Here is a 26805-nt window from a genome sequence, read left to right as displayed (position 1 = left end):
GACTACTATCCTGGAATTCTTGGCATTGTCCTGGATAGCAGCTTGACACTTAAACATCAGATAACAGTTCAATCAACTCCTCATTCTTTCATCTGAGAAACAAAGCCAGAATCAAGCACTTAATTCCTTCTGAAGAGCTGCCAAAAGTCATACATGCATTCTATCATCTCAATTACACTACTGCAATGCCCTCTACCTTGGTCTCCCAGCAAATAAATTGCACCGTTTATAGTTGGCACAAAATGCAGCTGCCAGGCTGTAAACAAACCAGCCTCATTCCAGCCACATAACAGCTGCATTCCAGCCACATAACAGCCTAATTCCAGCCACATAACAGCCTCATTCCAGCCACATAACGGCATAGTTGCATAACCTCCTGCATTCTGCAGGAGACTCCCTGAAATAGCAGCAATCTCCATCTCTCCCTCATTAGTCTAGTAATCTCCCTCTCTTCACCTAGCCCACATTAAACTGTTACATATTTGGAGGAAAAAAAGGAATGAGAGATAGATACATTTACATTGAATTATTCCCACCATTTCCCAGCACTTTAGCAAATATAGCATCTCTTACTAACTGCTTTGGGGCTCATAGATTCCTCTTAGATGTAGCAGTGCACACCCACGCTTCTAGGTTCCACGTTCGCAATCTCTTTTCACAATCTCTCCATATATGGAACTAGACACGCCCTTTGGGTAAGGCATGACACGCCCCCAGTAGGGCGCTGTGTAAAATTTTACTACCAATTATAATCTCCTTGAAATTAGTTTTCAAAAGTAGGCAAAAATGCATAACAGCCTCATTACAGCCACATAACATTCATCTCTCCCTCCTCCAGCTGCCTGTTAGATAGCAAATCATTTTCAAGTTTGGCTTACTGACTTTTAAAGCCTACATGACCAGAACCCAGGGTACCTGAAGCAGCTCCTGATCCAATACTGCCCTGCTACTGCTACTGCAATCTGTAGATGAAGGGCTATTACCAGTATAGAGAATCTTCCAGAATCTGGGGCTTCAGTATCTCCATGCTCTTTGTATTTTATGAGAAGCTTTCTGTACTTCATTGTTTCTGTATTGTATTCAGGGTCAGACTGGCCCAGCGGTCTACAGAAGAAATCCTCGGTGGGCCCTGCTTATGGCCTGAGAGCTGTGAAATATATGAACTTGCTTTGCCATACCTAATTCTATCAAATAAACAAACATTGCATCAAACAAATGCATAGCTGTTCCTAACAGTCCATATCCATTAACTGAGCACCACTGGTGGGATGTTTTAGTGCCCATCACCTGCACTAACACCCGTGGATATATTTTTTAATTGTCGGGGATAAGGCTAAAAATAGCCCTGAAATCTCGTCGGTCGCGTCCATCGCATACCGTAAGTTAAGGTATGCGATCACCTGCGACGGGCGCCGTGCTAGGAAACAAGTACCGATTTTTCAAAGCCAGCATGTAATATGACAGTTAGGAGCAGATTGACTGGTTGTTTATCAATATCCATTTTATCACTTTTTGAAGCTTGATACATCTGGACCTAAGCCACGAAAGGGTTATCAGCTGCAGGTGTCATCACACAGCATGGAGGAAGACACTGTGCAAGCTCTGTGGTACAACAGACCCAAGCAGTGCTATTTAACCCCTACAAGCCTGAAAGCCTGCAATGTCTGCAAAGGCCCACCCTCTCTCTCCCTCTTTACCCTCTCCCCTCCCTCTCTCTAATGACCTCGTCTTTGTGGGCCTTCAAAATTCCAGTTCAAATGATATTCTCATAGAAATGCAGGGTCATCCAGGGTTCAGTATGAAAGGTGCCGACCTGGGTTGTCCCTACTTCAAAAGCATGTGTAAACGGCAGTGGCATAACTATGGAGGTTACAGTGGGTGCAGTTACTATGGGGCCCGAGCTGTTTCTAGGGTCCGCAGCTACTAGGGTGACCAACTCATCCCTTTAATCCGGGACACATATTAATTACACAGGTTCTGTGGCAGTTTAAAACCAGGTGAAATGGAGTCTTGAGGTGTGGCAGTTTAAAACCAGGTGAAAGCCAGCCACAGAACCTGTGTAATTAATATGTGTCCCGGATTAAAGGGATGAGTTGGTCACCCTAGCAGCTACCCCTGTACGCAGTCCTGACTGCACTAAAGATCAGCGGCATTCACTGCTCCACCTTGCCACTGCCCCCTCACCTTGGCCTGGCCCCTGCAAACTGCAGCACATCCACGGATGGATGAAGCTGCACTCCCTTAATCCCTGTCTCACTCTCCTGGTGATTCGCTGACATTTAGGGGCATGGCCTTATAGCGTGAAGTGCCCACCCCCATAACAGGCCCCCTGGCTCTGCTCCCACCGACTGCTGTCTGCTGTAATGAGGTATGCTCATCCCCACTCTCTTTCTGAGGCTGTCTAACTTCCCCCTCTGGGGCAAATGTATTAAGCTTTAACAAGAGATAAATCCAAGGGTGATAAGGAGAGATAAACGTCCAGCCAATCACCTGCTAACTGCCATGTTACAGCCTGTGTTTGAAAAAAGTCAGTAAGGAGCTGATTGGCTGGATGTATATCTCTCCTTATCACCCTTGCATTTATCTCTTGTTAAGGCTTAATACATCTGCCCCAGTCCCATCCCCCTCTCTCTGATGCTGTTCCCTACCCTCTCTCTGATGCTGTCTCCTCCCACTCTCTGACTCCTCCTCCTTTTTTCTGATGCCATTTCCTCCCCTTCTTACTCTGATGCCATCTCTACCCCCTCTTTCTCTGATGCCATCTCGTCCCCCTCTTTTTATTATGCTGTCTCCTCCCCCTCTTTCTTTGATGCCATCTCCTTTCCCCTCTCTCTGATGCTGTCTCCTCCCCCTCTCTCTAATGCTGTCTCCTCCCCCTCTCTCTCTGAGGCGGTCTCCTCTCCCTCTCTCTGACGCCATCTCCTTCCCCTCTCTCTCTGATGCCGTCTCCTTCCCCTCTCTCTGATGCCAACTCCTCCCCCCTCTCTAACGCCATCTCCTCCCCCTCTCTCTGACACCATCTCCTCCCCCCTCTCTCTCTCTGACATGGTCTCCTTCCCCCTCTCTCTGACACCAATTCCTCCCCTCTCTCTAACGCCATCTCCTCCCCCTCTCTCTCTGATGCCGTCTCCTTCCCTCTCTTTCTGACACCATCTCCACCCTCTCTCTCTGATGCCATATCCTTCCCCCTCTCTCTCTGATGCCATCTCATCCCCTTCTCTCTCTGATGTCGTCTCCTCTACCTCTGGATTATGCCACCAGTTTTTAATCCAATTACAATTTTAATCTCCTAACCAAAAATTACTTAGTTTTAGTAATAACCTTTTATGAGACACCGGGTCAAAAGCTCTAGCGACATCAAGCAGTATTACATCAACAGATTTCCCTAAGTAAAGCCCTTTACTGATATCATCATAGAAGCTATTTAAATTAGTCTGACATGATCTATTTTTGACGGACCCATGCTGAGCCTTACTTATCACCTTCTCCTGTCATACTATCTCTTATTCCTTCTAATATTTTCCCCACAATGGATGTAAGGATGATCGAACTATCATTTTCAGGGTTAGTTTTGCTACCTTTCTTACATATTGGTACTACGTTAGCTATGCTCCAGTCCCTTGGTGACGTCCCCCAGTTTATTTATTCCTCGAATACCAGATATAATGGTAGTGCTATGACAGAACCCAATTATTTTAGTATTCTAGGGTATACCAGGAGATTTGTTACTATTTAGGTTCAGTAATCTATTTTTGACTATTTCCTCACTCAAACATACAGTTTGGGAGCATTCAAGAGCCGAGCATTTAATCTGTGGTAGATCTTCTGAAGATTCTTCCCTTGTAAATATTGAAGCAAAAAATGAATTTAATAATTCTGCTTACTCTTTTCCTTCTATTACCAGGGTACCCTGCTTATTTTTTAGCGGGCCAATATTTTGTAGGTCGACTTTAGGTCGGCAGGTCATTAAGTCAACACAAGCATTAGGACAGCATGGTCTAGGTCAACAGTCAATAGATCGACATGGGTTTTTTGACTGTTTTTTGAGCCAACATGTGCCGAAAGGCGGTATTTCATGCCCTACCATTGACTAGGGCGTGGTGGGAGAATAAACTAGTGTGTCGAGCATAGTGAGGCACCGTGCCCGAAGCATGGCGAGCATAGTGAGCCATGTGAGGGGATGCGGTGCTACGTTCTGGTAAAAAACAGTGAAAAAAACAGTGAAAAACCCCATTCAACCTTTTGACTGTCGACCTAGACCATGTCGACATAATGATTGTGTCGACCTAATGACCTGTCGACCTAAAGCCATGTTGACCTAGAACCATGTCGACCATGACCCATGTTGACCTAGAACCATGTCGACCTATCCCCATGTCGACCTAATGGTGTCGACCTAATTCTTTTTTGACCAACTAGCTGTAGACCAAATGATCCCATTCCGAACATATTCTTATAGCTAATATAACAGTACGAATCTTTGCACAAAATGTTTTTTTGTTCATTTAAAAAATATATAAAATAAGAATGCTGTTTGATGTCAGAAGAGCTGCAACTACCAATGGAGCTCTTTTCTTATATGACATGCGTGCAGCTAATATTAAGTCCAACAGTACACTTGGCCAGTGTGCCCTTGTTAGGAGACCCTGAAATAGGATATTATAAATATAGAAAATGTTATATCTTCTGACATACAGTATAAAGCAGGGCGGGGCAACACCGGCCCTCCAGATGTTAATGAACTACACATCCCAGGATGCTTTGCATTAGTTTTGCTATGTGGCCATGCTGAAACTGATGCAAGGCATGCTGGGATGTGTAGTTCATCAACATCTGGAGGGCCGGTGTTGCCCAGCCCTGGTATAAAGGATCTTACACACAGAATCATGTGAGCAGTGCAATTATCAAACAAATATACAATAACTGAGTGATACTGGCAAATTGACATGCCTCACTGGAGTCATAATGCATAGCCCAATGCCAGCAATACAGAAGTGCAATGCGAGCTACGTTTTGCAATCCCGGTGCACAGAATGTCTGTGGCTCAGCTTCCTTTTCAATTGCAGCTAGATAGAAATGGCAAATCTCAATCAGGGCATTGAGTTGTGAATTGATGTTGACTCCCTCCAGCCAGTTCAATCTATTCTTGTATTCACTATTTTGTCCTTCATATAGTAACAATTGGTCTTCTTGTGCTGCACTGACCTCTAAATGCCAGATGGATGGAGTTCCCTGCATAACAGAAATCTAGACAGCTAACAGCAAAATATTAATTAGCAGGTACCCTGTCTGAAGGCCAGTGGGATAGAGAGCAGTGGAAAAGAGGCAGAAAATAAACGTGGGTCTCCTTTCTTGGACCCAGGGCTTCAGAAATTTCGACAATAACACAACTGCATTTTTGACAACCAGAATCCCTCCCTATATCCCCATACCTCCCAACTTTGTACGTCCTCGAAGCGGGACGCTGCTCCTGCGCGCCGGAGGCGCGCCGAAATTTTCGGGGGGCGTGGCCTAATTACGGGGGCGTGGCCTATACGTGCGGCTCTTCCGCGAGGCCACGCCCCCATTTTGCCGCTATAGGGGCATGACCCAGAGGCTCTGTGAGCCTCTAGCCATGCCCCCAGTCCCCTGGCTGCGGGAATAGACGCTGTGCGCATGCGCACAGCGTTTATTCCCCGCTGCTTAGCAGCTGACAGGGGGGACTCCCAACAGCCCCCCCACACCGCGGGACACTGCCGCCCGCGGGTGGGACATCGGGACAGCCCCTGACAATCGGGACTGTCCCGATAAAATCGGGACTGTTGGGAGGTATGTATCCCTATAAACTAAAAAACTAAGAAATTATTTTACAAAACCCAATTTACCTCTCAAATCCACTGATTAAGTAACTAATATCCTTCCACACAAAATTTATATTGCAATTTTACCATATTATTCAGTTTTGTTAATTGCATTTAACATAAAAGTACAGTACATATGATTATGTGATTTATAGATTGTCTAGATCATTTGTTTGTATTCTTTTAACTCAATTTACTTATCATTTATTGTGCTCTATATCTTATTTATCAATATAATAATAAATCACCCGTTTGAAATGTTGCTCTGAATTCCAAGGTCAGACATAATGCAGAGAGTAATAACCCTGGCAATATTCATCCAGTGTTTTATACTAGTTCCAAAATAATCGGAAAGAATCTGCTTGTTTCTCCTCTAGGCTGATGTCACCTATTCATAGTAAGGGCCTCGTTCAGACCTGTTCGCTAGGCTTGCTATTGCCCCCCCCCCCCAGCTGATCGAATCCCCCCATTAGCATGAGAGCGGATGTGGAGATGAGACACATATTCGCACTTGAGCATCCGCAAACCCCGACCATCGGGGATGGGGGTGAATTTGGTCCGCTACGAGCGTGTCTGAATCGGCCCTTAACTTTTCCCTGTATTTTATATTCCTACAGATGCTCCCTTTTGTACTCTACAGTACAAAGAGTGACTTACATTTCATTAACACAGCCAACAAATGCCCTCGTACATGCCCTCGTACATGTGCCCCCCCACTGCAGCTTTGCTGCTTATAGTAGCATGTTGCAACAGGATTGCTATGCAGGAGTACTGCAGCCAGGGCCAGACTGGCCAGAAGGGCCGATGGCCAGGTGAGCCGAATTTGACCTTGCGAGCGCCTTCATTTACATAATTACGTCATGAAACGACTGTGTCATGATGCAATAGAACCTCCGGTCTGAGCGGTGCGGGAGGGGGGAGAGCTGAGCCGCGCTGCTCTAGAAACCCAACTCAGTAGGAGGAGGAGGAGGCGGGGCTTGTCGCAGTGTCAGGCCACCTCCTGCAGCCCCTCCAGTCCTCTGTGTCCTTCTGACTGTCACTGGACTGATGTCTCATAGGTGAGAGGGGGACAGTTCCAGTGTTTGGGGCATTGTGTATTGTGTGTGCTTATATGAGGCTATGTTTATGTGCATATGGGGCTTTTTTGCATATTTGGACTAATATGAACATATGTGGCTGTGTGTATATAGCCATGATATGTAACGGGCATTACGGTGTGTTTCATTATGTGTAATAACTCCTTTTTTGATGCCACGCCTCCTTTTCCATGAGGCCACGCCCCCACTTCACTGCGCAAGGGTCCCGCCTGCTGTAGGTGGGCCTGTGTGTTCAAAATGCCAGGGCCGATTCTGGTCCCAGTCCGGCCCTGACTGCAGCATTCCACAATATGTGCATCACTGTTGTTTACTATATACAGACGTAGTGCCTCTCTTCTTTGCAGGGGTTGTCGATTCCATCGCCAGACCCCGCCAGCCGTCCCCAGGGGGCGCGCGCACGAGATGCTCGCAAGCCCCGAGCTCCCTACTGCCGTCCGCCGCCTCCATCGCCGGTTTCCACCGCTGCCCCGAACCCTCCGCCCTAACCCTTCCCATCTCCCTCAAGTGGAGATGGGCAGGGTCCCGCCGCCCAGGCGCCTAGGGATTCTAGTGGTGTGGTATGGTCTTGGCATCTCCAGGGAGTTGCATTTAGTTTTCCAGTTTATGGATGGTAATTGTTCCTCAGTCTTTAGTCCCTCCGCACTTAAAGACCAGTACCCCTTCATGAACTTCCGCCTATTTGCATATTTTCAAATACATAGGCCCTTATTCTGGTTGGTGCGGTAATATCCGCATGCGTTCGTGCCGCCGATGTTTTGTGTCTGCGCATGTGCAGAGGCGTCTCTGCGCATGTGTGAGCGGGGCGTACGGCCAAATCCCGCATGAAATGTGAACACTCCGAACAGGGGGTGGAGAGGGGCGTGAAGGGCTATTTGGGCTCATTACCATATGCATACGCCCCGCGTTTCATGGGCGTTCCCATGCAAATGCTGGGCGTACGTATGGTAATGCAGTCGTGACGCACGTGTAGGGGGCGGACATATGACATCGCCGGATGTCAGCTGCCCGCCCAGATCCCAGCTTTTGCACGGAAAAATGTCCGTGTGGTCTGAGGTTGCGGGAGCTGGTGGACCACTCAGTCCTGCATTCGATGGTCTGCGACCATCGAATGATGGGGGAGGTTCCCTGAGATGGAGGAGGCGTATTCCATGAAAAATACACGTGCGGTCCGTTCTGCCAGCTTCTTACCGCGTACGGACGGAGTTGGCGATCCGTATGGAAGGCGGGGTTTCGCACGCACGGTCCTGGCCGCATATTCGGATCCGGCCGCACCGATCAGAATAAGGCCCTTAGTTATATAACACTACTTTTTCCCTCTTAACCACTCCTGCACTGATCTGCCCACTAGATACCAGACTGAGGTTATACTGTAGGCTTTTGGGCTCCATCCTACCTCTATAATTGACCTCCATTTTAGAAGAATTCTAAACTGGGGTGGACAAGTGGAAAAACACTTTGCTGAAGTAAGTTTGTAAGCTGTTGTTAATTCCTGTGTGAAATTGAACAAACAACTGTTGTCTTCATCATATGCTGAAATCTTATTATACTCCTAAGCTAAGATGCTTAACAGGTGTCTCAGCTGACTCCGAGTGTTTAAGTGCTCTCAGCCTGTTGTGTTGTATGTGCAAGGTCTGGGATTTAGGGCTAAAGGTGGCTTAGTGTAGAGCTAATACCTGTTGATAATCTCTAGGTTAACCTTGCTTTACCAAATAGATGCGATAGAATGTTCGCTCGATGCTTATGCCAAGGAAGATACATTTTTTGTAATTTGGCTCCCCTATTTATTACATACTCTGCCACATTGTACAGGAGAATACACCCAGCAAGCGATCAAACTGACATCTTGGTACAATTTAATGTCCAAGGGGTCTCCTCCATTTTAATGTTATTGGATCTGTGGCTTCTATTTACACATGTCTGATACCTAAAGGGTTTGCATTATTGTTATTATTGTCTATGGGGTAAATTTAGTAAGATGTGAGTTCCATTGAAAAGGGGAGGGGGGGGGGTAAAAAAAATGGAGAGATTTTGGGAGAGTTTTCCCATTTTTTTAAAGCAGCGATCATTTATACTGCATTTCCAGGTTTAATTTACCATGTAAATGATTGCCACCTAAAAAAAAAAATTCAAAACTCTCCAAAAATCTCCGGCTTTCTGATTCTCGCACCTTATTACATTTGGCACATGATGTTGCCTATAGCATCCAATCAAATTTACTTCTTTATTTAGCACCTTCTAGAAGATAATAGATAGGATCTGATTTTAGGTTTTTATGGCAACATTCCATCTTCAATAGAACTCCCATCTTAGCAAATTTACTTGTATGTGTTCTATGGCCCTCACCTTCATCCTACACAACAACCCCTCTGCATAACTCATCTTCCTAGTGCTTCATCTGCTACACAGGGGTGTCAAACTCAAATTCATCGGGGGCCGCATCAGCAGTTTGGTCACCCTCAAAGGGCCGGTTGTATCTGTAGGTCCCCCTGTATAATTATAATGCCATGACACCACAGGCTGCTCCCCCTGTATAATATAAAATGAATGCCATGACACCAGGCTGCTCCCCCTGTATAATAATAATGTCATGACACCACAGACTGCTCCCCCTGTATAATAAAATAAAAGTAATGCCATGACACATAAATGATTATACAGGAGGAGCAGCCTGTGGTGTCATGGCATTATTATTATTATTATTATACACGGGGACACCTCAGGAAACAGCAGATATATATATTTTTTTTTATTGTGAGTGTGATCCTCATCCTCACTTACTGTTTCTCCGTCTATCCTGCAGCTGCTGCAGCTTCCACACTGTCCCCGACTCCCAGTCCAGCTTCCCTGCCTGCTCCTACTTCTCTACAGACGCATGGGCGGGCGGTGTCATCGTCATGACGTCCCCACCCAGTGTCTGTCACTGCCGGGCATCAGAGGGAACAGGCGGCCGTGCCCTCCTCCACGTAGCCGTGGAGGCCGGCGGCCATGTTTCTGTAGCCGCATACATATGTGCCTACAGGAACATGGCCGCCGACAGTGGAGGAACAGGTAAGGCGGCCGCGCTGGGGTGGGTGAGAGGAGGTGGCCTAGGCAGGAGCTGGGACACACTGCCCTGCGTGCTATCTCCTCGCGCGAGCCACATGACAAGGTCTGGCAGGCCGGATTTGGCCCGCGGGCCTTGTGTTTGACACCCGTGTGTTACAAGTACCCTAATGGCTGCCAGACAATTCACCTGCCACACTCCATTTACCTGCTACCATACCGATCCGCATTGTCAGCCATACCCTGCCTCCATTGCACTGTAATATACATTTGCCATGGATAATTCCCATACTGAATACCACAGGAATTCTAACTACTGCTAATAGTCAATAACCTAATATAACATGCATTAACTATGAAAATATATTGAAAATATGATTAGAGTTTATTCTATCAAACAGTACACCACATAAATATTATTATTATTGTTGTTTTTATTCTACACTCATGCGTAGAAGGATCCGTGAGCACATACAAACCCCAACACATCGGCTCTGTAAGTAAAACCACTTGGTTTTTCTGAATTAGTCCCATTGCCATAGAGCTCACACTAGGGAAGACAATCCCGGGGCCTTTATTTTTTCAATCCTGGGATTCGGGATTGAAAAATGTTAATCCTGTCAGTTTTAGGGCCAAACCCCAGGATCTAGCCAATCCGATCCCTGGCTTGGCCCCCCTAGATCACACAAACAGAAGAAGTAAGCTCAGTCTGTGGCCACATCCCATAAAAGCATGCCTAGCACTTGTGCACATTGGGATTTCTTTCAGAAACAATGGGGAAAATGTATATCTCTTTTACACCAAAATCCCTGGTCAGGCCCTGGTCTTTGAACACGGGAGTTTCCAGGGTTGGACCCAGTTTCACACCCCCTTTACACAGCACGGCCCCCGTATTGGGCAGTGGATACTGGGCTGTAGCCCCCTGACTGCCCAGTCCTGCGATGCTCAGACTCCCCCACCTACTCAGATGTCCCAACCCAGGTTGGGACCATTTATACCACTCACTACCCAGGTCCTACCAGTGTTCCACCCTGGTCAGGACCTGGGTGGGATTCTCGTGTAAATGGACCCGGGTTGGCCCCTTTTACTAAGCTGCTGACCCAGGTCCACAAGGCAAAATTATTAGTAAGATGTGAGTTCTATTTCACATGGAATGTTGCTGTGGACCACCACTCAGATACTATCTATTATCTTCTAGAAGGTTCTAAATAAATAAGAAGTAGATTCTGATTGGTTGTCCATAGCAACATCCCATGTGAATAGAACTCGCATTTTAATCAATTTCCCCCACTGACAAAAGCATCTACAGTATGTGTGGGAGGATTAATTTTGAGTCACCTCTGCTCCCTGTTAACACACAATATACATTTAAATAAGTTTTGTTCTTGGATATGCCATAGAACACAAGGCAACCCTACCTTATGGACTTCAGTTACATTTTCATTTTGCCCACAAGCATTGACATAGTGTGGATATGGATCTGTCCATCCATGTATTGTGCAGGTCCTGCTAATATTTCCTGTAGAAAAAAATAATTATTTAGTTTAGTTTTTAGGTATGTCTCTTTCATAGCTCAGCAGAAACGATCTACCTGTATATAGATATTTGTGATCTCTTGTCAGTGTACAAGGACAGTGTGGTAGAGCTGGGTGTAAATGATTAGATACACAGTGGGGTATTCAATCTGTGCAAATATTTTCTGAAAGGGAAAATATCGGCACTCACCTATTCAACGCTACCGTTATCGACAGCACTGAAGGGTGTCAGATCCACCTTTTTTTAATGTCAGATCTGTTTTGTTGGAAACTGACAAGGATTGTCAAATTCACTGCTGTTTTTTAGACAATCTGCGGCCTTTTTCACCAATCCACGGACTTTCCGACACTCGACAGTTGGAACATTGAATTCCGATTGTCGAGTTCAGAATCAGAATCAGAGTTACTATCGGATCAGATGAAAACAGATGCACCCTGTGCTGGCTCTGCTCCTGAGCATGTGACGTCAGTAGGGGCATGGTCAGCAGTACTGGTAAGGGCAGCACTGGCCAGTGCACCCTGAGGATGCTCCAATCAACTCCACAGACTACACTGTGCCCGTCTATAGTCAGAGTGTGCGTCACTTACCATTCTTGTTGAAGAAATGTCTCAGCACTTTTGGACATGTCTGAGTGACTGTTTCTCCATATTTAGCTTGGTCCCAGCATGTTATATTATCCCAATCTCCCAAACATCCTAAAGAAAAATAAGATAAAGTAAAACAGTAATTAATTCTTATTATTTATTATTATACCAGGGTATTTATTTCTGCATAGATTTCTGCAAGTGAGTTTATCCGGTTATATATATAAAATATAAATTACAGGTCCCTATAATTGTTTTTTTATTATTATTATTATTATTATTATTATTATTATTATTGTTGTGTGATTAGTAATTTATGTGGTATAATTCTACAGTCATACATATTCTTACACTTATAAAAGATTAGTTTATAAACCAGTTTTGAATCTCAATGGTGTGTAAATCTGTAATAGAGTGCAATTATTAGCAACCATTAATGGTCTGATGGCAATGGCAACACATTTGTTTTTTAAATCTGTTTATTTATTTTATTTAACATTTTCCGTATGTTACAGACATACAGTATACATTCAAAGTCGAGCACCCCATTGACAAAATAACACAAAAACATAGAGGATTAATGTTGGCAAACCCATATCTGTAGTGATAGAAGAAAAAAAACAACGAAAAATCAGTAAAAGGTGATCCCTTCAATTAAGTTTGCCATCAGGGTGATTTACCTGTTCCCACTATAGGAGCCCGTGTTAAACTTTGAACATGGTTGTTTATTGTGAGAACCGCCATAGGTGCCCTCTTAATATGGGCGTCTATGGAGATGCAAACAGCCTTTCAGGCACGGAGCTCCTGTGGAGTTCGTCAGTGGGATTCCCTTCATTCTCAGGGAGGAGCTGCATGTGCAAATAGGGTGTGGTATAGGGGTCCGACAGTCGGGATCCCGAGAGTCAATATCCCAACGTCGGGATCCCGACTGGCCGGACCCAGACAGCATGGTAAGCGCAACAAAGCCCCTTGCGGGCTCGCTGCGCTCGCCATGCTGCACGAGCCACCTATTCTCCCTCTATGGGGGTTGTGGACCCCCACGAGGGGAAATAGCTGACAGCCGTCGGGAACCTGGCTGTCAGTGCTTTGACATTCGGGATTCTGACGTCGGGACCCCGTCTGGCACCCGTGCAAATATGCAGCTCCTTGGTCTGCTGGGTTCAGGGTATTTTTGCGGCTCATAAGTTCATAAGGTTAGTGACACTCCTTTTTTTTATTTAACCCTTGGATTGCCTTCTTTGGACCAAAGAGGAGGTGATCTACACTGGGATAGGTGAGGCTTTTTTTTCCTTCGCAGGTACTGATGTACCTGTCAAGATATTTAAGTATGTACACCATTCCAATTGGATTGAACTCTGGGGAAAATGCTAAAGGAGCCCATATGCTTCTATTGATCAAACCACCACATACAAACTCTAGAAACTATCGCATTCTGGGGCTTGTTACTTGAGCGGCAAGTAGCCAAACTTCCAAAAAAAAACATATATTTGAAGATTGGCAGAATTTAAAATGCTGTATATTTCAGAAGGCAGCGCCCTAGCTGCAAGTGACAGCTGTGATTGAGCTAAGGCAAGCTTCTGGTTAGCTATTATGTCTTACATTATATTTACTAAAGCTTGTAAAACAGACAATTATTGGTGTTGCCCATAGCAATAATGGTACTTGTGTAGTTTCACGGCGCCAGCATGGCGCCGTGCTACTTCCGGGTTCTACGCTCGCCGCAAACAATGTTAAAAAAAGAAACTTAACTCCATGCCAACATGGATAGTTCATACCCCCACTATCCATGTTGGCATGGAGTTGATTTTAAATAGCGTGGCGAGCCCGCAGCATGTGCGAGCCCGCAGCGTGGCGCCGTGAAACTACACAAGTACCGCAATAATTTCCTAGAATGCAATAGAGGAATGATAGATCTGATTGGTTGTTTTGGGGGTTAACACGAGTTTTCTTTTATAGAAACTTTATCAACTCTACACCCAAGAGATATCGGGTATGAGTGGTACTGTACATGATGTTTTGTCAGGTGGAACAGAGTTTAGCATCTTTACTTAACTTTTACATCAGTTGGAAAATAAACTATTAATGTGAACTGTATTTTGCCTATCCGAAAATATTAAAATATTGGCCAGAACAATTTTCTAGTTTTCATCAACAACCTATGTTTTCTAATTTTTACTATAACTGACATGGATTGAGCAATAATATAACAGTACACAAAAAGACACAACAGCAGCAAAACGATTATGTTGCCGAGGTATAGCTATTGACACAAGCTTTATTTGTTTGTTTGGCTAAATGACTGTGTTCATATATCCCTGTAGTGACATTCATCACCCTCCCATCTGTCTAAGGAGAAAAGAATTCATAAACCATCAATTCTGCACTTCAGCAGGTGTGAAATTATTTTATGACTTCTTGTGGACAAAATTGTTATATTAAATCTGTCATTATGTACGGGCTTTGTAGCCAGGAGGCACATCAGCAGGGGGTATATAAATGAATATGATTTCAAAATCTTCTTTGGACTAAAGATCATATCACAGGAGGTGGCTCAGATATGTATTCCCTTTATCTCTACACTATTCAATTGTTTGCAGAGTTAGCACTAATGGTGTTTTTGCTGACAGAAACTTTTAAATATTGTCTTACACTGTACGTGTCCTCCTAAAACTTTTAATGAATACATAGATTTAGATTTTCCATAACAACTTTTTATCCAATGAGAAGATCCGTAAATTTGGTGAAAACTGCTGTTTTCTCCTTATTTATCATGGTCTGAAATCTCATTGGCTACAAATGGTCTCTCCTGCTTTCACATGCATTCAGGCCCTTATTCTGGTCGACTCGCAAGACTGCGAATTTCACAGCCTTGCGAGTCCACCAAAGGCCGCCCGCCCATGGCATCGTAATCAATTAGAAAAATAGACTGTGCAGGTAAGACTATATATAGTACAGGTCTGCATTGTATAGTCGTGCGGTTCAATCCCTATTCACAGGATTGATTAGAAAGTACATCGACCATGTGTACAGGGGCATAATGAGGTTGACATAAAGACTTGTGAGATTGGGAATAATTAAGACCTGATTGCACGGCTGCTAATTTGCACAGAAGCCACGAGGCCTTTCTGCGATAAAAGCCTGATACTTTTTCTGCTCACTGGCCATTCGCAAGGTGATTGACAGGAAGTAGGCATCTGTGGATGGTAACCGGCCATTTCAGGGGAGTGCCAAGAAGTAGGTGTGCCAGAAGAAAAGCTGGGAGTGACAGGGAAAATGCAGGCATGTCCTAGCATTTTGGGGGATGGCGTGTGACATCAGAAATAGGCCAGATAAGCTTGTTTTCATCACAGCGGCTGTGTAAGTCTCTGGCTGCTCTGAGCCTGCGATGAGTGTTGCCCAGTGTAAAAATCATTAGATAATAAGCCTCTTATGAATGGCTTTGAATATACTGTATTCCCATGACTGCAAACAGAGCAGCCGTACACATCTTTTCGCACAGTGAACACATTCATTTGCAAGGCCGTATTTCACTCTAGCGGGGTGGCGTCTACTTGAACACTGGCCAAAGGCGAATTTGCAGCGACCATGCAATCAGGCCTTAATGACTCTCATTGTCACTAAACCCATGATAGCAGATGCGATACAGTCTAAAAATGGTTTGTTATTTAAATAAAGCATTGATACTGTACATTGCAAATATTACTTATGTGGTTGACTTTGTATTAAAACCACTTTTATTTTTTAAAGCAAAATTGGAACGAGAGACTATGAGGGATATTCAATGCAGGGTCATGACTGTCGGGCTGGCCCGACAGCTGTGACCCTGTCCCATTCTCGGCCGGCTTGACACTGATTTGGCAGGCGGGATTTAATGTCCCATCTGCCAAGCGCTGAGAAGGGGGCATGGTTTGCGAAAAGCACTATGCCTCCCCAAGTATTTCTCTGCCTTATCCCACCTAAAGTGTGCCTCTGATGCTACCACCCCAAATATGTATCTGCCTCTCACCCCCCCCCCCCCATTATTTCTGCTTGCTCCCTCTCATCTCTTTTAAAATGAGCCTCTTCCCCCATTCCATCCCAAATGTGCCTCCACCCTCATTCCTTCCAAGTGTGCGTATGATCCCACTCTCCATGTTGTTCCTCTGACCACCATTCCCAATATCTCCATCTGCTACTTCCCCATCCAGGGTAATGTGAGCTCTTTTTTAAACAAAAAAATCTTTTGGATGTTTTCTCACTCCAAAGGCTTACCAAAGCTGGGGCAAGAAGAGAAGCCATTTATCCACCACAGAGGGATTGGCACCAGTTGATCATGTCAACATATCATCCAAGTGGACATGACGCCAACCAGCTGCATGTCAACAGCTTGACCTTGTCGGCATTCTCATGTTGACCTGATAACTGTCGTCATGCCACACCCGCAAACCTTATGGTTGCTCATTCACATATTGAGAACTGACTGCAAAGTGATAGCCATATCTTTACTACTAAACTTTCCTTTGGGGCGGGATGCTGTCAAAGCTACAGACCTGACAAGGGTTCATTTATAAATGTTCTCCTTCATTTTTTCTGTTTTGTTATAGCTGTGTTCTGCAGCGATAAAAACATTCTACTTTTTTGTCACCACTGACACCAATTAGTTTGAAGCTGGGAATATCCTTGCAATTAAGGTTCTGAAAGGGTTACAATGACAGCATAAGAGATACTAAATTAAGCCAGTCGAACATGATGGCTAATTCATTTTCTAGGTATGAGACACAACAATTAATGTACTACAATAATTTAGATTAAATAATGACAGAATGATTATTTAAAACTCCTGCGGGATAAATTAAAAAGTAGTTGCCATTGCCAGCAATGTGTTATAAATCATGGATCCTGCCATCTAAAAATGATTCTCTAACTTTACTTTTAGAAGCACAACTAAGGCAAAAAATGAGGAAGCCCAAGATTAAGCAGCAAGCAGCCTTGGGAGTGCAGTTTTTGCTAATTTCTGCTTATACTCTACAGGTTGGAGGGGGGGGGGGGTAGATGGGCACAACATGCTCACTTGCTCACCCCTAGTATATATTCCTGGCTGCAGTTTGGGGTGCAGGAGGTGTCAATATATATTATTTTGTCTAGTAATTATGACTTATATTTGCAATTTGTAACTTGTTTTTGGAAATAGTGGTGGATGTGGAGGGTGGGGTTGCTGCTGCCTTTTGCAGTGCACTCAAAGATAGAATACATAGAAAATTAGAATGTTATTTGTGATTTTCTCCTGTCCTATAGGAATTTGAGGGAAGGAGCTTGTCTAGTCTTAGCTGATGCTGGGCAGATTTTTTTTTTTAATTCATCTTTATTAAATTTCCAACATTACAAAAAGAAAAGACAAAGATTACGTAAACATAGATGCTGGGCAGATTTAGTGCACACCCTATTTCTCTGTTGTGCATGTGAATTTACTGCATTGGTTTAGCTGACTAAAATGAAGACCACAAGCAACAAAAATGTGTAATAAAAAGCCACAGCAGACAGTAGAGCAAGGTAAACATGCTTGGGAAAGGTATATGTACTTTTGTCAATGTCTGAATCTTGTCCTTGTCAACCTTTTGTACATAAACCTTTTGGTGTTTGCTTATTGACTGTCAACCTAGACTCGTGGTCGCCAATCCATCCCTCGAGAGCAACTGGTAGCTTGCCATCACAATCCAAGTAGCTCGGGTGTGGTATGGGGCTCCGACGTCATTAGCCTGACGTCGGGATCCCGACTGCCTGTACTCAGACAGCTGCGCTCGCCACGCTGTGGGCACGGTGGCTCGCTACGCGAGCCACCTATTCTATTCTCCCTCTATGGGTGTTGTGGACCCCCACAAGGGAAAATAGCGGGTGGCCGGCGGGCACCCGGCTGTCGGCATTTTCACAGTCGGGATCCCGACGTTGGGTAAATGACTGTCGGGATCCCGACTGTCGGGAACGCGTCCGGCACCCAGTAGCTCAACCTGGCCCTGCTGACTGCCACTGACAAAATTGGGAACACCCAGACATATAAACCAGAGATATTGTGTTTAGTATCTGACCGGCCACAGCTAACAAGAAGTATAGCTAATTAACAACAGACGTCTAGATAATAATAGGAGGACAAATATATAATGGCCCATTAGGAGTATTATTACTTACTTTTGCACTTTCCTTTCTTTTAATTTTTTACTGTTTGAGCAATTTAAACAATTTTAATTTATACCAAGAAAGTGTTTGACTTTTATATTGTCACTGATCCCAGTGCACCCAAGACATAAATCTACTGTTCGTATATCTTATTTCTCTTTTTTGCTACACCCACTTAAGGTTGGAAACCACTGACTTTTAGAGCTTTCTGTCCACACCCAGTGAAAAATGCTAGTGAACAGGTAAACAATGCCGCCCAGCTAAAAGGCCGACCCCCCTCACATCCCCTCACATGCGGTTGAATGGGAGAGAACGCATTCAGTGGTCGCTGACCATTGACTAGACTGACTTTTATTCCGGCCGCTAGCCACACAAATTCGTTGTGGGCACTGACCTCATGTGATGTCTGCTGTCCACCCTGAGCAGGCATCGCCACGTCTGTGTTCTCAGGGAAAAGTCCAGCGTTCCCCTACTGCCAACCCCTGCTGGCCCCCCGGCCCTCCTTTCTTGGAGTGAACGGCTCGGCAAGTGTGAAGTTTGCCGAAGCCGTTCGCTGCTGGAGTTTGTGCATGCCCATAATCGCGCATGCACACACCCCAAACCAGAGGGACTGAATCGGCCCATGAATACATTGGAAAACAAAGACATTTCCTGTTTTCTACCATTGCTGCATTCTCAAGGGGTTCCATGCTACCTTCTTTTCACAAAAAGCGGTAAATCGGAAAAGAAAACGATGACATGATTACTGCTATGTGCACTTACCCCTGAATACAGCAGTTGTTTGCTGGTTCAACTTGGCCATGCATTTTCTCTCCTCGTCTTTGATTTCCAGTTGTAATATACAATCTGGGTCAAAGCCATTTACCTTGAAAATAAGTCAAAGAAATTTGTTAATATTGAATGTAAAGTACAAATAAATTAAAGAATTTCCATTACTGAGTAAAACTTGGCCATTACTTTTTCTTTGTAATATACAATAGTATATGTTGGGGAAATCTACGAGATGGGAGTTCTATTTGACATGGGATGTTGCTATGGGCAACCCATCAGATACTTTTATCTTCTAGAAGGTGCTAAATAAATAAGTTAATTCTGATTGGTTGCCCGTAGGAACATCCCATGTGAAAAAACTCCCATCTTAGTAAATTTCCCCCAATGTGTTTTACAGACACATGTGGCATGTATACAACACAGAATAATATGATCCCTATGCGCAATCCCAGGAATGCTAAATACACAAAGTCCTCAACAACATCACCTCTTTGATACATCTCAGAATATTGCTTCTGGGACAAACTAGGGCCATAGCAAGAGCAGAGTGATAAATACCGTTGTCCAGGGTGCTATGAATGTGGCCTGGCACAATGGCTGCCCATCTCAGCCCATGATGCTCTTTCCCATTCAACCTGTAAGTGCCAGGATGCCTGCCCTGATGGATTGTGTGCAAGCACCGCACCCACTGTCATTACTAGCAACATCCTGATGTCTTATCAGTTGAGAAAATGAGAACATTGGGTTCAGCCCTCCCAAGCCAGAGCTGAGAAAAAAAACACAAGAGCAGTGTAAGTAAAAGGATAAAGATGAAAGGATGGGGTTGTGCAATTGACTAAATCATTAAATATATGCTATAAGATGTGGGGATGCAGAGTGATTAGGGAGGCATAAGTAAGAGACTCATTAATATATTCCATAAGGTGTTCAAATAACCTGTGTTTGGGGGCACCTGGATGACCACCTGGCCACCCTACTGTTAACACAGCACTCCCAGAACAGAGCAGATTAGTGTGTATTGCAAAACTTGTGAGAGGAGGAGCCGAGAGAGGACACAAGGCTGGGTCTGCTCTCCTCTGTATGTTGTCTGATCCAGAGTTCAGTGTCTGAGGTGAATAAAGCAGAATCAGGGGGGGACTGATTACAAGCATTATTTTTTTTATGGCTTGCTTTTTATTACACATACAGTTACTGTGTCACACAAGAGAGGGTAACACTGTCTATTCTCTGGCATTCTACATCCTACAGTACATAACACACTGTAAATGTTACAATAGTTTCCTTGAGACCCCAAATGGATATAGGGCGGGATGTATTAATATACATCGCCGCCCTTCGCCTGCCAGCCGCCGCGATGCTACCGCATATGTACTAATATATGCGGCTAGCATCGGGTTGCGGTGACGGAGACCCCCACGATACCTGTAATGTGGTGTGCGGGGGGGGGGGCTCCGTCACATCCCGGCGGCTGCCAGCGTCCCCCGGTGTCTCCTCCTCCCCCCTGCAGCCAGATGTCCTCCCGGCTGTGACACCTGCTGGGGGAGGAGGAGATCGATGGAGGACGGGGGGGGGGGCGCGCGGACGGCCCATAGGCTTCTATAGGGTATCGCCACCCGCCTGCCAGGCGGAGACGGGGTGGACGGGTTATGGTACATCGGAAAATGCGCTAAAACCCCCGTTTTACCGTATTTTCCCTTTAGTACATCCCGCCCATAGTCATTAAAAATTAACTTAACTGATTTATAAACTTTGTTTAAGCAGCTTCACTCAGGATGTCTTCCAGTGCAGAAAGCTGCACTGATCTGAAAGCACAGGCTTTTATGTCAGTAACATCCATTTGCAGCTTTGGGGGATCCACCCACATCATTCGATGGTCGGCGACCATCGAATGTTGGCGAAGGTGCACGCATATAAAAGTGAATCTCAAGTCACTTACATATGCGTGGATGCTCGGGAGGAAGTGGACAGGCAGCTGACATACAGTGATAATTCCCATATGCAAATAGCCCATCCCACCACCCCACGCCCCTCCACGCCCCCACAGGCAACCCTGTGATAATCTGAGAGCTCTAAAGGAGAAGTTCCCATAAGGGGCTCAGGTTAAAGGATTTATAGTCAATGGCTAACTGCCGGGGGGGGGGGGGATATATATATATATATATATATATATGAAAAGCATGTTTTTGTCCCTCTGTACCTTGCTCAGTAGGAGACCTCACAGGCTCAGCACTACCCCTGATTAAAAACCCTCCCATAACTAGATCAGACCTCAGCACAAACCTCTCAGCCTCTGACCTCTTGTTGTCTGGGTCCAAGAATAGATCTTGAAGTGCAATTCAGTATTTTACATTTAACTTTCAATCTTGGCCAACCTGTCAACTGAGAACTAATGGAAAGGTTGTCCACATCAAAGAGGATAGTTACAACTTGTTGATCTTGTTTAACTTATAGGCATAGAATTACATTGATGGTACCTTGTTACCCTCCATGACCTGAAAAGTTTATCAATCTCCTCCTTCTGCCAAAAATGCATTGGATATTGCAATGCATCATGTGCTCTATTTCTGCAACTGAATGACACTGAATGGAGTACGATGCCCCTGCTTTGACACCAACATCAACTATTGCTACCTTATTAGTCAATGGGGCATTGTCTTGTCAGCATGGATGATCACTCTAATATCATCTGATGGCATGTTTTATAAGCCAGTCCTTTAGCTCCTGATAGTTATTGCTAGCATGCAACATCTCCTGCAACTGAAAGACTATACGGAAATCAAGGCCATGAATATTTTCACATTGTGTTTTTGCTTTCTGGTTCCTGGGTGAGATTTAATGGGATGAGAGATTCAGAAAGTGAGAGATTTGGTGAGAAATCTCCAGTTTTCTAAAGCGGCAATCATTTTAACTGCAAAATTAAACTGGTTTTGCAGTGTAAATGATTTGCTGCTTCAAAAAAACTGGAGATTTCTTACCAAATCTTTCACTTTCTGAATCTCTCATCCTATTAAATCTCACCCCATCTACATTTACAGATGGAGCCAGCCTCCCTCTTGCTGGCGAATCACCAGATTGTCCCCGCTGGCAATCCGCCAGTGGCGAGGCGCTCCATCTGACTGAGACGCGCGTGCGTCTCACACGCACGCGCGTCTCAGTTTCCGGGCGGCGGGGCGACGGGAACCCTGTCCGTCTCCGCTTCAGGGAGACGGACAAGGTTAGGTGGGAGAGCGGGGAGGCGGTGGGGACCCCGGGTGACCACCGGCAAGCCGGCGGGGACCCGGGGGAAGCGCCATCGGAAGGGGACGCGTGCGCGCGCGTCCCCTTTCACAGATCAGATGACGGCTGGCGGGGGATGGCGGCTGGCGATTCTTCCGCCATCCCCTGCAAGAGCGAGGCCCACTCTATCTGTAAGTCAGGCACGGCCAAACTGTGGCCCTTCAGCTGTTGTGAAACTGCACATCCCAGCATGCCTTCCCATAGTTTTAGCATTCCTAACAGCAAAACTGTGGCAAGGCATGATGGAACTTGTAGTTTCACAACAGCTGGAGGGCCATAGTTTGGCCATGCCTGATTTAAGTAAGTTTGAAGGAAATTATGATTATTCGAAATTTGCAGCAATTATCCTACTTAGGATAAGGTAGACTTGACCCTGACCTTTACATTTTCCATACATGTATGTTGATTCATCCCCTTGACCTGTTGCTGTAATTATATTTTCGAATGTCTGAGCAAAACACTTTTAAATAAAATTTTGTGTTCAAGCAAACAGAGACTTAACTGGCTCAGGGAGGTCAGCTTTTCTGCCCCATACCTTAGCACTGCAGTGATGCATAACATGTTTCCAGTATTTACCTTCGGTTGCATCTCATACTGGATATTTGCATCAAAGTGAAATGCAGCTCGTTAAAGTCTTGCCATGGTTTTAAACTGAAAACTGCAGTTTTTGCAGCATTATATGATTGGTGAATTTGTGCTGCTGCTGGAGACTCCTTGGCTTTTGAGGCTGCAGTTTGTAAAGTATTGGCTAAATGATGGGTTTGTCTTGCATCCAGTGACTCCATGGCCCTTTATACCGCAGTTTGTGCAGCCCTGATTGACTGATGTGTTTTTCTTGAAGCTCCTGCCTCCATGTCCTTTGAGGCTACATGTCTATCAGCACCAGCTGACTGGCATGTTTGTCTTGCAGCTGGAGACTCCATGGCTCTGAATGTTACATGTCTAGCAGCATCAGCCGGTGGTGAGCTAGCCTTGCATTTAGTGATTCTCTTGAGTGACTGTTTGTCTATTTTGTTACAATGCCAAACATGCTTGTACTGCCTCTGAAGTCTTCTCACTTCTTGACTCTCTTTTATTTTAGCAGCTGAAGGGCTACTGCCCAGGCTGGATAATTTTTATTTTTTTGGGGTGTTATAACTTATCTGAATCTTTGTGGTTGTGTTAGCGAACACATCTCCTTGCATAGTATGGGGATTTGGTTGGCAGGGGGGGGGGGGGCATTCAGTGTGGTGGCGGGGTGGTGTTTCAGCAATTCGAGCCAAGAGGAATTAGGAACTTAGGACCTTATTCAGGTCTGTTCGTTCGGACCCCTCCGTTTACAAGGGGTCTGATGGTGCGCATTTCTGTTGCCTACCATCGAATGATGTGGGTGGATCCCCCTAGGCTGCGAATGGATGTTAACATCCATTCACAGGCCCTGCGAGGGAATCGCCTTTGCGAATGGGTGGCGGCCAGTCGACCATTCGCAAGGCGGGGTTTGGTGGACTCGCAAGGCTGTGAATCAACCAGGATAAGCCACTTAATTTCTCAACTCACTGCTCTTCTGTTGGACCTTTGCCTGCCATCTACTGGTACATATCAGCCTGTGCTTTCAGATCAGTGCAGCTTTCTGCACTGGGAGACATCCTAAATGAAGCTGCTTAAGCAAAGTTTATAAATCAGTTAAGTTAATTTTTAATGCCTATATCCATTTGGTGTCTCAAGGAAACTATTGTAACACTTACAGTATGTTATATACTGTAGGAGGTAGAATGCCATATTAAAAAAAAAAAAAAAAATTATGTGTAGGACGTACTTCCCATTGCTAGCAGTCAGGACAAATGTCCTACCTGTAGGACAGGTGCCCAGATTCAGAACAGTCCTATCTAAGTCAATACAGCTGGAAGAACTATTCAAGTAAAAAGTGATAAAGACATAGGGTTATTCTGATTCACTCAGAAAGGCAAAATCACTCTATAATGGACAAAACCATATACACTGCAGGTGGGGCTGATGTAAAATGTGCAGAGAGAGTTAGATTTGGGTGGGGGGTGTACTTCAAACTGATATCTATATTGCAGTGTAAAAATAAAGCAGCAAGTATTTACCCTGCACAGAAACAATAAAACACCCAAATCTAATGTTACATCAGCCCCACCTACAGTGCGTATGGTTTTGTCCATTAGAGAGTGATTGTGCCTTTTCGAGTGAATCAGAATAACCCCCATACAGTACAATTTAAGGTCCATACACATAGGACGATTTTTCCCAGCGTGTATGGACAGCGATGATGGGGAAAATTGCTCAGTGCTGACACACAGCGATTTTTCCTGTCCAGGTGATTTTCCCAGGTGGGCGACTTTCCATAGTAGGACGCTTCAGAAATCCATCCACCCCATCGCTCATCTGCTGGTAATACCAGCAGATGAGTGGCGGTGGCCGGCGATGATGCGGGAGCGCGCATCAGTGCTCACCGCTCATCGCTGGCCCATACACACTTGGTGGCTTTTGAGCCGAAAGCAGCTCAAATGACAAAACTGAGCTGCTTTCAGCACAAAATCACCCAGTGTGTATGAGCCTTTACTTGAATATTCTATTGCAAGACTAAAACACATCGGCCCTTTATGCAGCTATATGTTAGAACCCTACCAACTCTCCATTTCTGTGCACTATTTCCTGAATGAAGCTGGCAGTGTAAGAGTGCTAATACAATGTTTAACGTCCACCTGCTACTTGTCATGGAAATGATAGGGCCTAGTGTGCCAGGAGCTTTTACCCTCCCTGGAATAAATATAGAAGCAAAGAGAACGTCATGTGAGAGTTCAAAGCATCCATGTGTCACCAGATATCTACTGTATTACCCAACACCCCCTCTTAGCAAATATATTGTGAAAGGGACCACTCACAGGGGCCGATTCAGACCAACTCCTAGCGGGCCAAATGCGCGAATATGCGCACGTGCAAACCCCGGAAGCAAACAGCTTTGGGGAGTTTCATAGACGCTGGGCTCCAGGAGGGGCAGGAAGGGGGCAGCCAGTGGCCATTAGGGCAATCCCCAGCGTTTTATGGGTGTTCCCACAAAAATGCAAGACATCCCCCTGCAGAGGCAGGCGTGTCGATGTCTGCTTGGGGCGGGCAGCGGACGTCAGCGCCTGCCCCGAATTCGGAGCCCAGGGGGGGGGGCTCCTACAATTAGCACCACATTAGATAATAATTTGGCCATGCTACAACAGTGGGAGCCATGTGACAATGTGTAACCCCCATACAACATGGTGTCAGAGGAAGCCCATCCAATCACAATATCTACTGTATATGCATTTGGACAGTGTATACAGTTTTGCATTTGCATATTTTTTGTACACTGTCTATCCTCTTTGCACCGGACAGCCCATTCAATATTTAACTGTCTTAACTAAGTAGTAACATAGTGAAGATGTACAGTACAGTACAGTAAATCAGCGGTGCTGTTGAAGGTTTTCCACCTGTACATATACTGTACTCAAGTCAGTTGCCCAACTGCTTCCCATACACATTTTATAGAGCACAAGAAACAATAGATGCTGACAGTAACAGTGTCATGATGTTTTGTGAGTGTAGAGTGTGCCAGAATTGTGTCATTAATATTGCTTTATGATGAGATTCTTCAACTTTTGTAGCCTGAGGCCCATATTCAGCTTCATAATCACATCTGGAATTTACAATATTGCAATAGTTTCCAGGAAGTCTTTGCTGCTGAGCCAGTATATCTAAGCTCAGCACACATCACGCTGTCTCGGCCAATCCCCAGCACTAGTATGCACGTCATCCAATTTGCTCCGGAAAAACACCTGAAGCGCAAAGCATATGTTTTTCGCATTGTTTCTCCGATATTATTTTTTGGAGAGCTATCCAATTTGGTCACCCAAAAAATTTTATTCTGAGGCAGGTGAAACAAATTCACTGATAAGCCACAGGTTGTACCGGCTTATCAGATAATCGGATTGCCCCGGACGAAGCAATTGCCTGCAGTCATTAATAACCCATAATTGGAAAATAGGAGTCAAATATTTAACTTTGCCTTCCCCATAATCCTCAGTGTGGCCACCTCCCAGAAGGGGATATTACTGTAGATGTTGGCAAGTATGACTAATAAATTAGCCATTATTTCTTTACATGTGGAGATGATACTTTGCTGGCACCAACAGAATCCATGTTCATATTATTCTGCATAACTCTTCCGGTTTTACTTACTATAAAAGATTATAGTTGCAGTAACCCATAGCAACACATCAGCATTTACCTTTGGTTAATGGCACTGCAAGCCAGGCATGAAATACAAGTTTCTCATTGGTTGCATGTCCTATTAAAGAACCTTATTCAGTCTTGCACTCAGTAACAATAAATTGTGGGCATACAGTATAGTATACTGTAGTATCAGATCTGGAAGTAACAGGACTCTTTTGGGCTCCATTTAAATGCTAAACTACACCACGACCATTATGTGGAAATGTTGGGTAAAAATGTTGGGTAACCAATTTATCAATTAAAGGA

General features: G+C 44.9%; 1 protein-coding gene across 1 annotated transcript in view; it reads right to left on the bottom strand.

Moving 5' to 3' along the window:
• Positions 1-26805, bottom strand: part of VIPR2 (vasoactive intestinal peptide receptor 2) — a 117469-nt gene that overhangs the window by 87902 nt on the left and 2762 nt on the right. The window contains exons 2-4 of the mRNA XM_083188992.1: positions 19012-19114; positions 12103-12210; positions 11398-11498 (exon numbers count right to left, since the gene is read on the bottom strand). Of these exons, the coding sequence (XP_083045118.1) occupies positions 11398-11498; positions 12103-12210; positions 19012-19114 (312 nt within the window). The remainder of the gene's footprint in view (positions 1-11397; positions 11499-12102; positions 12211-19011; positions 19115-26805) is intronic.

Source organism: Crinia signifera, chromosome 5 (assembly GCF_055691185.1).
Source record: "Crinia signifera chromosome 5, ASM5569118v1, whole genome shotgun sequence".
Classification (NCBI taxonomy): Eukaryota; Metazoa; Chordata; class Amphibia; order Anura; family Myobatrachidae; genus Crinia; species Crinia signifera.
This window is presented reverse-complemented; position numbering and strand designations above follow the sequence as displayed.